Genomic DNA, 17174 nt, shown 5'->3' with positions numbered 1-17174 from the left:
CGACTAGCAGGAAGTAGGACCTGGATCCTAGCCAGATACGCCTCAGAGTCAGAAACCATAAAGTGACTTACCTGGAACAATTACTCCGTAAATTGCGGAGTGTCCTTCACACCCACACTCCCCTCCCGTGAGCCCAGGGAGAGGGGCAAAGCAGACTGTTATGGGCACCCAGGCCTCGGGCTTAAAGTCACTGCTTACTGCCTTCCAAGCCCTCTGGTGTCTGGTGGCCCTGTGTCACGTGACTGACACTGCGTCCTGCCTCTCTCTCTGGCTTGAGCCAACAAGCCCATCCAAAGCAGCGGCTCCTGGGAGCCATAGAGGACTCTTGCTTTGAGGCCACGGCGCAGGGCTGGTTACCACTCTTCGCATTACTTAAGGCATGAATGTATTTGAGACTTTAAAGGTCCTGTTAATTTGGTTGAATCATGTAAGTGGGTAAGAAGCAGCTCAGCAGACAGTCCCCGTAGGATCCTGGAGGCTCCTTGTTTTCCTTTCAGTGGGGTCCCTGGTGCCCTGTACCCGTTCCCATTTTCCTCTCTCTGAAAAGCAGAGATAAGTGGTTCTTTGACTCCTAAATGCCTCCTCACCAAAGGAGGAGCCCAAGGAAGTGAGAAGAATTAGAAAGGTGCTCCCTCAGATGCTGTCTTCTGTCCAGCCTCTCCCACAGACGGATGGGCAGTGAAAAGTGGGCGGGGACCACCCACAGTGCTGGATGGAGAAGTCAAGGACCATACACACACGCTGCCCTTTGCCCTGGGTGGCCTGGGTCCCAGAGAACATGTTTCAGTTGGCCTAAGAATCACAGCAGCTTGGGGTACCATGAAACAGCTCAAAGCCAGACCTTAGGGCTTCTCTTCCCTGCGGCATGATAGTTTCCTGTTGCTGTTACACGGTCCTCAGGCCTTCTGACCTGGTCACACGGAGGGTCACTGGGAAGTGAGGCTGTTTCTTCCAATCCTTTTCTGTGACCATAAAATGGCAACTGGCCTGTGGGGGTCTCTGGGGAAGGAGAAGGCCTGTGAGTAAAGCCGAGTATTAAGTTTAAAGGAAGATAGGAAAGGGGCGCCTGGGTGTCTCAGTCGTTAAGCATCTGCTTTTGGCTCAGGTCATGACCCCAGGGTTCTGGGATCGAGCCCCGCATTGGGCTCCCCACTCATTGGAAACCCTGCTTCTCCCTCTCCCACTCCCCCTGCTTGTATTCCCTCTCTCCATGCCTCTCTCTCTCTCTCTGTCAAATAAGATCTTTAAAAATAAAAAATAAAGGTAGACAGGGAGGACAGCTCATGAGAGCAGATCATGCCTGCTTTCCCTAACCCACAGACCCTGGCAGGCAGATCCTGCTGAAACATGGTATCTTATGGTGTCTGAGGAGGTTTAAGGTCCTGTGCTGCTGCTTCATCCCCAAGAAATCTTCTGGTTAAAGTGACCCTACATCTGAAGATTGCAGCAGAATGGTCATGGTGGGCCTGGCCAGTTGAGGGGGTGGGGAGGAGACACGGACTGTGGATGGGGCTCAGTGGCCCATTGGGGACAGAGGGCAGTTTTCTAGGCTCTCCTTTAGCATGGCCAGGTTGACCTGGTCTTTCTCCTTCAGGGGACCTTGGGGCCTCAGGCTATCCCCTTCCCCTTCTGAGCTCTTCCTCCGTGACCGTCGGTTCTGGCCTGTGGAGTGCAGAGCTGGAAATCCACAACTATGGCATTACACGTACATCACGACGTGTCTGTGTCCACTTAGACCCTCCTGACCTGGATGAGAGTGTGTTTGCCCACGTGCACACACGTGCGTGCAACGTAGTTGATAGTTGACAATATATGTACATAACAGCTGACGTATTTATGTGGGAGCACAGAATTAGTGCCTGTGGCAGTTTTCTGTATTTTAAACTCATTGAGTCAAATTAGTTTTATTTCAAGGAAGGGGAAAGAGGGTGGGAGTAAGGGGGGGATTGTACGAAGAAGAATTCTTTAGCGAGATTATTCTCTAGGACTATTAGTCACGATTTCCCAATGAGTCTTCATGATGCCCTTTTCAAATAAATGTTAATGTTGTCACCACATGGTTGTGTATTTGGTTTCTTTAAAGTAAATGGTTTTGGGGGGATGCAAACAGGATCTGAAAATACCAACATTAAATACTGCCATTTAGCCACCTCCACCTACCATTACTTTATGCACCTAAAAAGGAAGGAGAGTAGGGGAAAAGATGCTGCCCAGATGTAAACACCAGGCTTGGGGTTCCCAGCATGGGAGCATTCTGATGGGAGAGCCTAGGCCATTTCTTCTTCACAGCGACTGGACTCTAGCCCCATTAAAAAACCCACCATAGGGGAGATTTTAGGCTTAAGAATAGGGCTTTCCGATTCCCTTTACAGAAGATTACTCAGGGTATGTTCCGGTTTTCTTTAATTAGGAACTCCTAGAGCATCAAAATATGGGGATCTCTGTGCACATGCCATACACAAATGTTTCCCAGCGGGATTTGATCTGTGCCATTCACTGCTATGTCTAATGTAATCGACATATATGTGTGGATCTCTGTGTGCACATGAGTATTTTTGTTTCTTGTGAATTGTCAGTATGTGTGGCTGTAAATCCATGACCCAGCATTATGCAAACGCTATGGGACATCTGAAAGAGAAACAGGGGTGCTGGGCTTGGAGTCTACTTAAAAAGAAAAAGAAGAAAGAAAAAGATACAACCCGAAGCTTTTGCCCTTTGGACCGTGGAGTTTCCCTGAAGAGAACACAAGAATGCGTGCAGCTAGGAACTTACCATCCAGCCGGACTGTGTGCCCTGCAGGGCTGAGAATGAGGAGACTCAGCTGGAAGAGATCACGAGTCTCCCCAGCAAAACTGCAGTCAAGCCTGGGCTCATGTTTTAGAAAAGGGTTTCACAATGGTGGGGGAAGGTGGGAAGTTCGTTCCAGGCAGAGGGGGAAGAGTGAAGGGAAAAGAAGGATGAGAAGACCGGGCAGTGGAAACACAGGAAATGGGGTTTGGTCGGGAGAGTGAAGCTGATGGACGAGAGTCCATGGCCCGTGAAATCTGACATTGAGAGCAAATTGGGGTGGGGTGACTTTTGGCTCTTGAACCAGGGAATGTAAGGAAAGCAAGATTTTGTATACATTAATCTGAAGAACTTGTGTATGGTGGGCTGGGAAGGAAACGGACTGGAGACAAGGACACGGGTTGGTTAGGAAGCTGTTGGGATAGTTGAGGCCGAGCACTGAGTATAATAAAGAGAAAGGCTGTGGCTAGGCAACATGGGAAGGGGTCTGGGCATAGCTAGGGCAAGAAGACAGAGCCATGAAGGCTGGAGCCTAAGGGTCTAAAAGAAGCATCTGTGTATGTTGTGTTGTATTTGTACAGGTGTGTCTCCATGGGAGGGGGTGGGGTGTGTCTATGTAGGTTAGAACAAGTGTTTGGGGACATTTGTGAGTAGCCTGAGAGAGCAGCCAAGTCCGAACTGTCAGCCACCCTCAGCTGTCACACGTAGCCTCTCAGTGATAAAAAGATCACATCTCTTTTCTCATTAATCCTCACACTAGGAAGGGGTGGGTGGATGGATGAGAGAACCAAATCTTGGAAAAGTAGAGACACTTGCCCAAGGTCACACAGATAGCTGAATGCAGGGAGGTGTTACCACAGCTTCCCACCTCACAGCCAACAACAGTGAGCTTCAGACAATGTTGGGCTGGTTCTTAGACATGGTAAAAAGAAAACCACAGACCCCCAGAATGGCATCAGCCAAGTCACCAAACTGGGGCTTAATACCTTACCTAATTGCACCCTCCCCCAGAAATGTAAATCTAGTTCCTTGATCAGGAATTTCCTGATAAGCACCAATCAGGTAATCTGTCACATGGGTCCTTTCCATTTGCTGCCCACCCCTCTCAACCTGCAAACGTGCACACCGGGCATGCACACACATCACACACCCCCACCCCAAAGATTAGGTAGTCAGCATGAGACGCCCCCCCCCTGCTTTTCCCTCCGAGGGAAAGACCTTGCCCTGAACAGTTCTTTCCCTAATCATCTTCTCGCCCAACCCTCCTTCCTATAAAAACCTTCCATCTTGTACAACCATTCTGAGCTTCCTTCTATTTGCTAGACGGGATGCTACTAGACTCATGAAACAATAAAGCCAATTAGATCTTCAGATTAACTCAGCTTAATTTTTGTTCTTTCATAGAGGGGAGCTCCTACACGATTCCCCTAACACCCATGGGGCGGGGGTACATCTTCTCTTCATTCCCACTGTGTCCTAGAAAATACACTTCCACGTGGTCACGTGGAAACCACTGTCCCTCCGATCAGTATATGCTACTCTTTTTTTTTTTCTTTTTTTTTTTTTTTAAGATTTTATTTATTTACCTGACAGAGAGAGATCACAAGCAGGCAGAGAGGCAGGCAGAGAGAGAGAGGAGGAAGCAGGCTCCCCGCTGAGCAGAGAGCCCGATGCGGGACTCGATCCCAGGACCCCGGGATCATGACCTGAGCCGAAGGCAGCGGCTTAACCCACTGGGCCACCCAGGCGCCCCAATGCTACTCTTTTTTTGATGGATATGTATTTTTATTTTATTCGCCCCGTGGACATTCAGAGCCGGAGTCAGATGTGAGACTGGAAAGGTTTTATTTCCTAACTACAGTCAGCTTGAAGAGGCTGACTATCGGGCCGTCACGGCCTGAGCGAGGAGCACACCCAGGCCGGGAGGCGGCGGGAGGGCAGGCGAGGAGAGGGGGGGCCTTAGGGTCGACTTCCTGGGGGGAGAGAAGCCTCTGGCCCCGCGGTGCCCTCACTGGCCCTTCTTGTGGGCGTTCTTGATGATGGCGTTTTTGAACAGCGTCACCAGGGGGGTCTGGCTCTTCTCGGAGGTCATGAAGCCGCCGTAGCGCTTGTCCTTGGGCGGGCTGCCCCAGCGGAAGTGCTCCATCTTGTAGGGCCCGTCGTCCTTCTTCTCCGCCACCTCGGCCTCCGCCACCAGGCCGTACTCCAGGTCGGCCAGGGCCGCCATGCCCTCGGCCGCGCCCTCGGGGCCGAGCGCCGGCTCAGGCCGCTCCCCGGCCAGCTCTCTCTTGAACTCGAGCGGGAAGGCCTCGGCCGACTCGTCCTCGGCGCCGTTGGGGTACACCTTCACCGGGCGCCGCTTCTTGCCCACAGGCTTGCCCCAGCGGAAGTGCTCCATGGAATAGGAGCGCTTGCCCTCGCGGGGGCCGGGCTCGCTGCCATCGCCGCGGAGCTCCCGGCCGCCCGCGGGCAGCAGGGCATGGCCTTCGCCCACGGCGACCTCCTCTTCTTCGCGCTTCTGGCCCGCGCTGCCATTCCGGGGGCCAAACCGGTCCCAGCGGAAGTGGCCCATGACATACTTCCGCGGGTTCTCGGTCAGCGGGGGCTCGTCGCCGCTGCGGGGGAGCACAGGCGTCTGGGCCAGGAGGTCAGGCTTGCAGGCCCGGATGCACGCCTGCGGGGTCGAGCGGGGGGGGGGGGGGCGTGGTTAGGGCAGCCTTGGCCCACGGCCAGCAACCCGGAAGCCCGCGCTGCGCCTGCGCTCTGCGCGCCCGCGGCTCTCAGCACGTGCCTGCAGGACCTGGGGCCTCGGCAGCTGCCGCCTCCCTGCCCCCCGCCCCCGTCCTGTTGGCGCCCGCGGACGCCTGAGACCTATCGCCTCTTCTGGTCCCTGTACCCTTTGGTTCTTCTGCCTGGCAGCTACAACAAATACCCCCATCCCATTCGTGGGTTTACTTATCCCAGAGCTTTAGTGAGCAGGGTCAGTGTCTTATCTTAATGTATAGGCACTGATCAAAAAATGGTAAATGGTGGTCATCTTTGGCACTTAATGAATACTGAATAAATTAAATAAATAAATATGCTTCTGTGTGAGTCCGAGAGGGGCATTGGGCTGAAATTTGGGGGAGATTTTTTTTAAGATTTTATTTATTTGAGAGAGAGAGACAGAGATAGCAAGAGAGCATGAGTCGGGAGGAGAGGGTGAAACAGGCTCCCTGATGAGCAAGGAACCCAATGCGGGGCTCCACCGAGGACCCTGAAATTATGACCTGGGCAAAGGCAGCTGCTTAACTGACTGAGCCACCCAGGCACCCCTGAAATTTGGAGGAGAATCTATTCAGATGAGAGAAATAGAAGTCTGGCCTCTAGAGCCTGTATTTCCAATAATGCCTCAACCTTTCCCCATGATCTGCACACCTGACTGATTCCCTACCCCAGCCATCTCCCTGTACCATGCCTCAAAATTTTTCCCATGCCATCTGGCACTTTCTTTGGTTCTTTCAAGTCTTTTGAGCTGATCCAGTACTTTCCCCAATCAGTGAGCTTTGGGAGGGAGTAGTTCCCTTCCCTGTCATCTCATTCTAACTGGAGGGAGGAGTAAACAACCAGGATTATTTCCATTGCTTGGGTCAGGAAGGATATGTCTCTGTTCTCTGTAAGTAGACAACTCCACTATGGTACACATTTGTCTGAGAAAATGACCTATAGCCTGCAGTCTTGATTTTTCAGTTACTTGGGACTGCAAAGGAGGAAACAGAAGGATCCCACCCACTCTGCTGAGTTGGGAATTTCATACTCCAGGGATTTAGAATTATGAGACTGACGCGCTGCCTACTGCGCTAAGAAGGCACTCAGGGATTTAGAATTATGATGCTGCTGAACAGTGGAAAGTAAAAGCTATCTCACACTCCTCTCCCTGGACACATAAGCAAGCAGGAGGATCAGAGAGGTAAAAAGAACTTGGCAGGTTTCTACAACTCTTCAGTGGCAGAGCTGGGGCTAGAACTCTGACCATGGCCACTGCTCCTTCCCTGGTGGGCTCTCAGTAGGAGAGGCTGTGCAGTGGGTATCTCCAATCAACAGTCTCTTGGGTTTCTCTCTGACCTAGAATGGACAGAATTCCCTGGGCTCTTTCTGTTTTGTACTGTACATGAAACCTCTGTGTTTCTGAGCTCTCTCTCTTCACCATAACTAACTTCTTCATGGACAAAGCACACAGAATGTAGTGACGTTCATTCTACCCTCACCAGGCAGGTGCTGGCAGCCAGATGAAACTCATCCACTGATACTGGCAGTGTGTCTTTTAGTCCTTAACTTGGTATAATTTCTCATTTATGCCTCTTAATAGACACACACACACATACACACACACACACACACACACACAATTCCAGCTTGGCACAAATGGCTTTTACATGCTTCTGGAAAGGCTGCAGGTCAGTCCTCCAGAAGAAGAAGACATTTGGCAGTTAGAGGAAAATGGCACCGGGTTTTTCCTTCTCCTGCTAGAGAAGATTTGCAGTACCACCTAGCTGACTTTATAATTGGTAGTAGAAATGGAATGAAAATGTCAAGTGGTACAAGGTTATAAGGAATAGTAAGTCTAAAAGATTGAAAATGTAGAATCAATAGCGGGAACAATTATTATTACTGTTGCTATCATTGTTATTATTTTAACAGCAATATCGCTAAATAGCTAAAACCGAGTGGTCTTCATACAAGAAGATAAGGAAGATAATTAAGTAGAAACTGTGGACCTGACCCCTATCCCTGAAGCTGCTTGCTCCCCTCCTTGGCTCAATTCTGACTTTACCCTAGAGATCTGTTCCTTCTGTTCCTACCCTGCCCTGAGTTACCCATATCTCTGGGAATGAATTTCCCCTTCCCCAGTCCCCTTTCTTTTGTGCTGTCCCAGTCCCAGCCGCAGTCCCATCCAATGCCCAGACCAAGATGGCGGCCACAGCCCACATACCAGCAGGTTACTTTCCGTGGTGAGGTCCTGACACTGGCTGCTTTCCAGGCACCAGCCACTCACTTCCACAGAGGCCTGAAGCAGCAAGGCCAACAGCAGGGCCCCTGGGTGGCTGCAGCACGATCTCGGCATCTTCCAGGCAGGCTGAGGCTCTGCAGAGGCAAACAAGATTGGTGGGACCCCTGCAAGGAGCAGAACAATGTTGGCCACTGACCAGGAAGGACTGTGAGCCAATATTAACAACACATTCACTTGTGGAGCTCAAGGCTTTTTGAGGACAGGAGCAGTTCAAGGAGAAGTTTGGTGTGAGTTGTGGTGGAGAGGAGGGGAGAAGGACCTGGGCAACCTATGTGCAATTTCCCCTTTGTCTCATGTTAAAAATCAGACCCCAAAGAAGGTTAGGACTGGAAGCTATTTTAGGATCATTTGTTCCAGGCGTTATTTGAGAGATGAGGAAAATGAGGTCCAGAGAGATAATAATTTGGATGTTCAGAACAAGCAAGGCTAAGTTCTCCTGTTTCCCTGAACTTTCCTATTTCACCACCTTTATGAGGCCATAGTTCTAACACTCCAGATCCAAGATGTTACTTGGGAAAGACAAGGGACTCTGAAATTCCTGCTCAAGACAAGTCTCCTCCTCCTCATCCACTAGGATCCTATCATTCTTCAGAAACTCTTGTTTCCTATGAATAGTAGGTTTGCGTAAAGGCAAATAAAACCTCTGGCCAATTTGGCCAAAATCTCAAGCAACCTAATATGATGTCCTGTACACAAATCACTCAGATGATCACTATTTCTCAGATTCCTGCAGGTTTGAAGATATTTGTTTATTTATTTAAAGATTATTTATTTATCTATTTATTTGACAGACAGAGATCACAAGCAGGCAGAGAGGCAGGCAGAGAGAGAGGAGGAAGCAGGCTCCCTGCGGAGCAGAGAGCCCGATGCGGGACTCCATCCCAGGACCCCGGGACCACGACCCGAGCTGAAGGCAAAGGCCCCAACCCACAGAGCCACCCAGGTGCCCCTGAAGATATTTATTTTTAAAGCAGACCCCCATTCTTTCAAAACTGTTTCATCTTCTGTATAAATTACATATTGGACCTCCTCTTGTTCTCCAAGTCTCTCAAATGTAGTCTGAACTAGCTGGACTTGAAGATGCTCTAAGTGTAGAAAAGAAGGAGGTGAACACACAAAACAGAAGAAAACTACCCACCTCCCAATGTGAACACCCACCAAAGATACTTTGGGGGAAGTCAGCAATTACCTCTCGGCAGATGCAGAAGTCAAGAGGTCAGGATGCAGTAAAGAAGGGAGCACTGGTGCGGCCCTTTGCCTCCTGTGCCCAACACTTTCCCCAGCCCTCTACTTCTCCCACTATCTTGTCTCCTTTCACCCCTCACCCATTTCAACTTCCAGAGTTGATCCTGAGTTTGGTCGTTAGCTCAACACCAACCCACAATCATTTTGGGTTTCAAAAGAGCTCAACCAGCTGTAGAAGGACACCTAATTAAGTTGAGGAAAGCAATTCACGTTAAGGTGTGGATGGCTGATTTTCTTATCTGTCCTAGTGAACTTTTGCATTTTAAAATGTTCGCCTAAAAGAAATCTCCTACTTGTGGAGGGGTGGCCAAATCTTTTTTCTGGATAAGGTTTTGGAAATGAAAGTTCTCTCTGGCTTTCATTGTCTAGTTCAGAAAGCATTTCCTTTTCTTTGCCCCGCCTCCACTCCTTCCCCCCAAAGCTGAGCCAGCTCAGGGCTCCCTTCTTGAATGACTGCCAGGCACAACCTGAGTGACTTCGGAGCAGCCATTAGATGGCGCTGGGAGTCAGTCAGCTGGCCCATGAGTGCCTCAGGTTGAAGGGGCAAACAGGAGAGCATCAGTCAACCTTGGTGTCCAGTCTTGACCAGGGGCAGGCTGCTCCAGCTCAAGAATGGAGCCCAGATTTGGTGGGTAAAGCAATTTAGATTAAAGCTCTGAGGCCACACAGCACACTTGGGTCAGACTTACAAGAGAGGCAGAAAAATGGTCATTACATATCACCGTGGGCAAGTGTAAAATAACATCTTAATAGAGAAAGAAGCAACATCATACAGATCTGGCAGTCCCCTCCACTATACTTCAATTCTCCTCAAGGCTGGCCATTCTGGGATGATTTCCATTTTCTTACAACCTACCTCGTGATTTTAGGACTGTCTGAGAAGCCCCAGAGAGCATTTCTTCTCTCTCTCCCCAACTGACTGTCTGTGTCATACAACATGTTAACAGTCACGCTGCCCACCCTCTCAGGTTCCATTCTACTGCTAAAACATCAGTTTCCAGAAAGCAACTTGATTTATTTTTGCTTATGTTTATTTTCTATTTTTCTATAATGAGCCAATATTATCTTGTGTCCCTTTTTTCAAGAAATAGAGTAATGGGAGATGTCAGGTGTTGTGCTTTTTGTAAGGAGGGATCGTGTTATATATGATCAATAATTGAAAGTCTTGGAAAAATAAATAGAAATTTGTAATTTACTAATCTTGACATTAACTTTATAACAGAACTATACTTATTAGAACTGCATATATGTAGGTGAATTCTCTTTGAGCTAAACAAAACATTGTGTTTTTCGGTCTGAAACTGGACACTGGTCATGGCCTTCTATAAAGATTAGAGGAACAGAGGTGCAGCTTTTTCTCCTTTCATCATGATACACACATATCAAGTCCTAAAACGAAAGTGTCGAAGGAATATTAAGTCATTAAATAAGGTGTAATCTGTGCATATGCTCACAATTAACAAAATAAATGCATACTCGTACTTTCCTTGGCTTTTTCCAGACATTCTGTGAGAACCACCACCTCCCCCATTTATGTGCGGAAAACTGGGAGGATCCAAATGTCCTGCAGACTCTCCCTCCTTCACTGGAAACCTACCTTACCTAAGCCTTTATCAGCTCAAAGGGCTGCTTCTGCCCTGCAATCTAGGGTCTTCAGGATTAAAGGTCCATTCTGTTGTCCCACTGAGGGCACACACAGAAGGTGGTTCAGAACCTTGGACAGTTCCCACACGGGCCACCTCGTTTTAACCCCAGCTGGGTCTTACAGAGGAGACCCGTGTCTGGACGGAGCTCAGCCACAACCGGTGCACTATCGTGCGCAGAGAAACAAGGATTCAGAGGTCTGGATCTAAAGAAATCTGGAATGCAGGGAGTTTATGGTAACTTCTAGCTTTTACTCTCCCGCTCTCATTTCCGACATTAATTTGCTCTACAGTACATGGTAGCTTTTAAGAAGTGACACCTACCCAAGAAAATCGAGAGGAAGAGGAGCCAAAAGGCGGGGCTTTACCGAGATCTCCCCGAGAAGGCTGTAGAAATCTCGGGAGTCCTAACAGCCCAACTCCCGGGGGAAGACGCTCTCGCCCGCTCCTGGAAGGCACTGCTTTCTGCGCCGCTGCGGTTTTCCCACCATCCGGAGGCTGCCCCGCTCTGCACCTCCGCGGGCGGCTTACCACGCCGCCCTCAGTACGGAAAGTTTTGGGAAGTCAGGATCACAGCGAGCCAAAGGCGCCTCAAGTCAGCGATTGGGAGCCGGGCAAGAGCATCCCGGGGCCCAGGGACAGGGATGCCGGCGTAAGAGCGAGGTTCCGTGCTGCTGTACCCTTACCTGTTGCAGAAAGGCTGCGTTCTGGGCGACTTCTGCTGCGCCGGGCGAGGATGCTCGGCGGTCCCGTTAGGTGACTTTTCTTCCTTCCTTTCTCCTCCTCCGCCTCCGCCTTGTCCGGGTCGCTCTCCTCGGTCCTTATATACCTGCCGGGCTCGCCCTGGTGGGCAACGGACGTGAACTTCCTGGCAGCGTAACAAGCAACTCCCCCGACCATGAGAAGGGGGGCCGTAGGGCTCAGGAGGGGGGTTTCCCGCTAGGGGCTAGCGCAAGGGCATACGTGCTGGGGAAGGGGGCCGGGTCTCTGTCCCCGGAGGCTGGAATTAACACCGTCCTGCTGAAGGGCGCACCTGGCAGCCATCAGGAAAGAACTTAATTAAGGATGGTATTGGGTCTCCAGTTAGGACAAGCTGGCGGCTTATCACCCCGGTGTGGAGTAGGCCTGGAGCAACGGCTGAGGTAGTTGAGGAGAGGGTGAAGTTACTTGTGTGCGCGCTTGGACTGTCATTTGCCTCGTTCGCACTTGAAGGTAAATATCCCACAAAGGGGAGTGCGTCTGCAATGCCTCAGATTTCCCCATCGTTTGGAAACTGTGGTGAAGATGTTATGGGGAATCGCAATCCCTCTGCTCCAGTTTAGGAGTGCGGGGCAGCAAGGGGTGGTTGTGGGGGAGGGGGTGAGTTAGGGAGGGAAGTAGAGAAGGTCAGGGTTCACTCACTGGGTAGAGGCCTGGGAAAGTTTCCTTCTCGGAGGTGTGAACTGCAAGCTGCATTGCCCCTCCTGGGGTCTAGTCCAGAGCAGGCTCCTTCCTGTGCCCCAAACCCCGAGAGAAAGGTGTTGTTAACCTTTTATTATTAGTGAGGAGAGGAAGGGGGTGCTCTGGGAAGAGCAGCTGAAGTACTTTTCCTGTGGCCTCTACCTTAACCTGGAGTAAAAGAGAAACAAATTGAGGAGTCACGGGGTGGTGAGAGGGAGGGCTGGAACGAAACTGAACTTCAGATCAAGGTGCTTATTTTATTTTATTTTTCAAGGTGCTTGTTTTAATATGCCAATTGCAGGAACTTTCTTTATCCCCAGTCAGAGGTTCTTTCAGACTCCAACACTCCCATGAGAATTCCTGGTTGGTGACATTGGCTTTATATTCCACAATCCTTTCCTTTTGGGATACAGGAAAAATCTAAGCTAAATAGTAAACAAGGCACTTTGTCATCTGGCCTTGACCCTGGAAAGAGGGTCTGTCTTGCATCCTGGCACTTCAACCATCCACAAAATTCCTATTCCCATAAACACTACTTTCTCAAGCTTCCATCTCTTGGTCCATGCTACTCCCACAACTGGAACATTCTTCCTCTCTCCAGCCACGCAGGAAAGTTGAACTCCTGCATTAAGATTTAGCTTATCCATCACTACTTGTTCTCTCAAGCCCTCCTTGGGGACTTGTGCTACCTGGGACATGAAACATGGCTTTCTCTATTCTGCAAAGAATCCCATTCCCGTCCCATCCATACATGTAGCCTTTATTGCTGGAACAAATTCCATGCTGTTTTCCATCTTCCTTCTCCACCTACACTTGCCCCCCCCCCAGGCTTGTGAGCACTCTAAATCAGACTGTGATTTTATCTTATTTCTCTTTGTATTATTCTTCTAACTTTAAGGGGCAGTTGATGGTAGCAGAAAGGCCAGGTGAAAAAAAGTTCAGATTGACCCAGCTCCTGTCCTTCTTTAGTTAGCTGAGTTCTTAATTACACACAGCAGAACTGAAAGACCACTGAATTGTATTTAGGGTCACTGAGTAGGTTGGGGAACCAGGATCCAAAAATAGGCAGGAACAAAAGTTGGCTGGAATTATGACCAAAATCGGGTTGCTGACCAGATCCAATTAGAAAAAAAGATTTTATTTTATTTATTTGAGAGAGAGAGACAGTGAGAGAGAGAATGAGCGAGGAGAAGGTCAGAGAGCGAAGCAGACTCCCCATGGAGCTGGGAGCCTGATGTGGGACTCGATCCTGGGACTCCAGGATCACGCCCTGAGCCGGAGGCAGTCGTTTAACCAACTGCGCCACCCAGGCGTCCCCCAATTAGAAAAAAAAATCAGATCATCATTGGAAACAAGAGGGCACAAGTAGCACTGTCAACACCAGAGGCGTCAAACATATTTCTACAACTTCTATCCCCAGAATAAATAGATTAGGAGGCTGCAGATGCCACCAGGTAGGACTGACCATTGCGCTTGCTTCTCTAGCACTAGCTCCTTTTGAAAGCCTAGAACAGCTGCCTTTGATTGCCTGAGATAATATAACTTTTCCCCTTTGTTGGGATAATGTGGTGAATTATAGTGTTGATTTTTAGTGTTACACAATATATTCCTAGATTGAGCCTAATTTATTATGACTTGTTATCTTTATTTAGCACTGGGTTTAATTTGTTAATATTTTACTTAAGATGTTGTATCCATATTTATGAGATTGGCCTGTAGTTTTTCTTTGTTATACAATTTTTGTCAGATTTTGGTGTCAAAATTAGGCTGTCCTCATAAAACAAACTGGAAATCTCTATCCCCCCATCTCCTCCATATTAATAATTTGGTACAATTTGTATACAATGGTCTTTATCTCTTCCCTAAATGTTTGGGATAATTTATCAGTGATAGCATGTTTGTTTGTTTGTTGATTGGCTTTGAATTACAGATTCAATCTCTTGACTAGCACAATTCTAATAATCTATTTCTTCTTGTGTCAGTTTTAGTAAGATGCCTATTTCTAACAATGTATCCATTTCATCTAAATTTTTTAATTTTTTGGCTTAAAATTATTTATTACATCTTCTTATAATCTTCTTAGCATCTATGGAATCTGTAATTATGGTCCCCTTTCATCTCTAATGTTGATATGTCATCTCTCTTTTCCTCTTGATTCTTTTCTCACGAATTCATTGATTTTTTTAGTGTTTTTAAAGAATCAATTTTGGTTTCATTGATTTCTCTAGTGCATGTACACTTTTATGTAATGTAGAAACTTATTTCTAGACATAAAAACGGCCACTATGTGTTAAGGGGAAGAGGTATAAGATGGAGATATATGTAGAGATAGAGATAGGAACTGAGATAAAGCTTAAAAGACACGGAAGTGTCTGTAGTGGTTGTTCTGGTTCTCTAATTTATACTACAAACCATTCCCAAAACTTAGTGGTTTAAAATGACACTTATGTTGCTCACAGATCTGCAGAATGATGGGGTTGGGTCAGGCCAGCACGTCCTTGCCCCAGTTGGCATTGGCTGGGGCGGCTTAAAGCTTGGCATCTGTAATTATCAAAACCTCTCATTCACAAGACTGGTTCCTGGGCTGGAAAGACCTCAGACAGCTGGGGGCAAGAGGAGTTGGGGCTCCTCTGACATCCCTTCCTGTCTCTCTCTAGCCTTGCCACGTGATCTCTTGCATGTGGCAGCTTTAGGGGAGCTGGACTTTCTAGAAGTCTCGGGCCTTGAAAGCATGCATCTGGGGGCAGTATGCTCTGCCAAGTAGAGGCCGTGGGTGGTCAGTAAGGGCTTCCCAGAGAAGCAAATGCTGAGTTGGGCTGAGTCTTGATGTAATAGGCCACCAGGATGGAGAAAGGAAAGGCCATCCAGGCAGAGGGAACAGCATATGCAAAGAGCTCAGGGCAAGAGAAAGCCGATTATGTTTTCTGGAAGGCTGGGTGCATGTGTTGGAAGGAGAGAAGAATACTAGAGGGGAGGAAGTAGAGAACCATTTAGGGATTGAGTCAGAGAGCAATAGAACCAGATTTCTGTAGCAGTGAGGGGTGGGTGATCAGAAGGCAAGGAGTCTGGAGATGACAAGTGTTGATCAGATGGTTAAGGGCACAGCTCTGAAGCCAGACTCCCTGGTCCGAGCTCCACTCAGCCATTGCTGAGCTGTCTGACTCTGAGCAAATTCCCAGCTTCTCTGTATTTGGTTGTCACATCCGCGAAATGAGGGAAATGGTTGCACCAACCCATATTGCTGTCATGTGGATGAAAGAGGGTAATACCTGTAAAGATCTTAGAGCAGAGCCTGCACACGGCTAGCCATTACCCTTATTATTCTAGAAGCGCTGGCCCAGGAGAGCCCAGCCTGGAGTGGAAGAAAGAGTGGGAGGGACGGAGGGAAAAAAGCAAGAAGGAAGGAGCAGACCCAGGGTCTTTGGACAGGGAAGTGAAGGTTCCTCTAGAGACTCTAAGTGTGAGGTCCCCGGGGGCGAGATGACGCACCCACACCGGGCTGGGCTACAGGCACAAGGCCAGGCTGCCTTCGTCATCCCAGCTTTTCACCTTCGAGGGTTTAATTGGAAAAGCAATGTCACCAGGGTGTGAGTGCGTTACAAAGACAGGTGCAGAGGTGGCTTCCAGGGGAGAGGAAAGAGCAGGGAGGACAGTGACGAGGATGGGTGACGGGGAGCCCAAGGTGGGAAAGACGCACCAGGACTCCAGGCACTGGGGCCGGGCCAGGGGGACTTTTCTCTGGGAGAAGAGACCAAGGAGCAGGACACTGCTGGACCCCGGACAGACCAGCCCTGTGCTGCAGAGATGAGCAGAAAGGAGGCTCCTTGAGAAGGACATGGCAGGGTGGATGGGGTGATGGGGGCTACGGAGTGGAGGAGGGAAGGGAGGGCAAGGTAGGGAGAGAGGGGGAAGGGGGAAGGGTCATTAAAGGGCCAGGTTGAGGCCCTAGGCTTTGCCTGGATGCAAGGTCTGTGGGGAGAGATTTGGGCAGGATTTAGTGGGGGCTGGGGGAGCAGACTGGGAGAACAAGGAAGGGAGGGGGTTAGGGGTAGGGAAGAGCTGAGTTATGCTGATTTTGAAGCAGCTACTGTCCAATCTGCTCTCCCTTTGGTTTTTTTTTTTTTTGTTTTTTTTTTAAAGATTTTATTTATTTATTTGACAGAGAGAGATTACAAGTAGGCAGAGAGGCAGGCAGAGAGAGAGAGGAGGAAGCAGGCTCCCTGCCGAGCAGAGAGCCCGATGCGGGACTCGATCCCAGGATCCCGAGATCATGACCTGAGCCGAAGGCAGCGGCCCAACCCACTGAGCCACCCAGGCGCCCTCCAATCTGCTCTCTACCCCAAACCAGGCACCCAGTGGGTGCTCACGCGGTGCGGAGTAGGCTGCCAGGTACGGTGGGGAAAGTGCTGGCTTGGAGGGCCCAGATTTGCTTCTACAACTCACGCACTCAGCACAGGGCTATGGATCCGTACATGTGCCGGGACAGAGCCACCCCCGTGGGGAATTCAGCTCTAGGGAAACTGAAAATGAGCTAGTCAATGTTAACCTTAGAAACAGAACACTGCCAGTGGTGTTGCCAGCAAAAGATGGGTTTATTCGGGAATGAAAAAAGAACTGCAGTCCAGGACACAAAAGCTACAGCAGAACCCAGGCAAGTCTGGGGAACGAAGGAGAGGTGTGCTTTTAAAGGAGAAAAGGGGTGAGTTGGGAAGGCTCTTATGAACTGAAAGTACACTGAAGTCAGCTGGAAGTTTGAAATGTGCTGAATTTTCACTGGTGGAGCTGTGGCCCTGGGCGGTGAGGAAAGCTTCTCTTCTTCCAGCTGAAGTAGTACAGGAGTATCCATATGCAAGGTCAAGTCTAGGTAACTGACTACAAGGGGCAGGGTGTGACAGCTCCCCCTGGCGACTCCATTTTGGTGAGGCATCCTGTTACTAATTTTCACATTAATAAAGAATTACAAACTGTGGTAAATACAATGAAGGAAACTGAGTGGGAGAGTGGAGGGG

General features: G+C 49.2%; 1 protein-coding gene across 1 annotated transcript; it reads right to left on the bottom strand.

Annotated features, from left to right (window-relative positions):
* Window positions 1-4646: 4646 nt before the first annotated feature.
* POMC (proopiomelanocortin) lies at window positions 4647-7891 on the bottom strand. Its single transcript, XM_044262543.1, has 2 exons — window positions 7760-7891; window positions 4647-5461 (listed from the first exon to the last, which is right to left on the bottom strand). The coding sequence occupies exons 1-2, from the start codon at window positions 7889-7891 to the stop codon at window positions 4796-4798; spliced, it is 798 nt and encodes a 265-aa protein (XP_044118478.1). The 3' UTR covers window positions 4647-4795.
* Between the last annotated feature and the right edge of the window lie 9283 nt (window positions 7892-17174).

This window comes from Neovison vison, chromosome 8 (genome assembly GCF_020171115.1).
Source record: "Neovison vison isolate M4711 chromosome 8, ASM_NN_V1, whole genome shotgun sequence".
Classification (NCBI taxonomy): domain Eukaryota; kingdom Metazoa; phylum Chordata; class Mammalia; order Carnivora; family Mustelidae; genus Neogale; species Neogale vison.
This window is presented reverse-complemented; position numbering and strand designations above follow the sequence as displayed.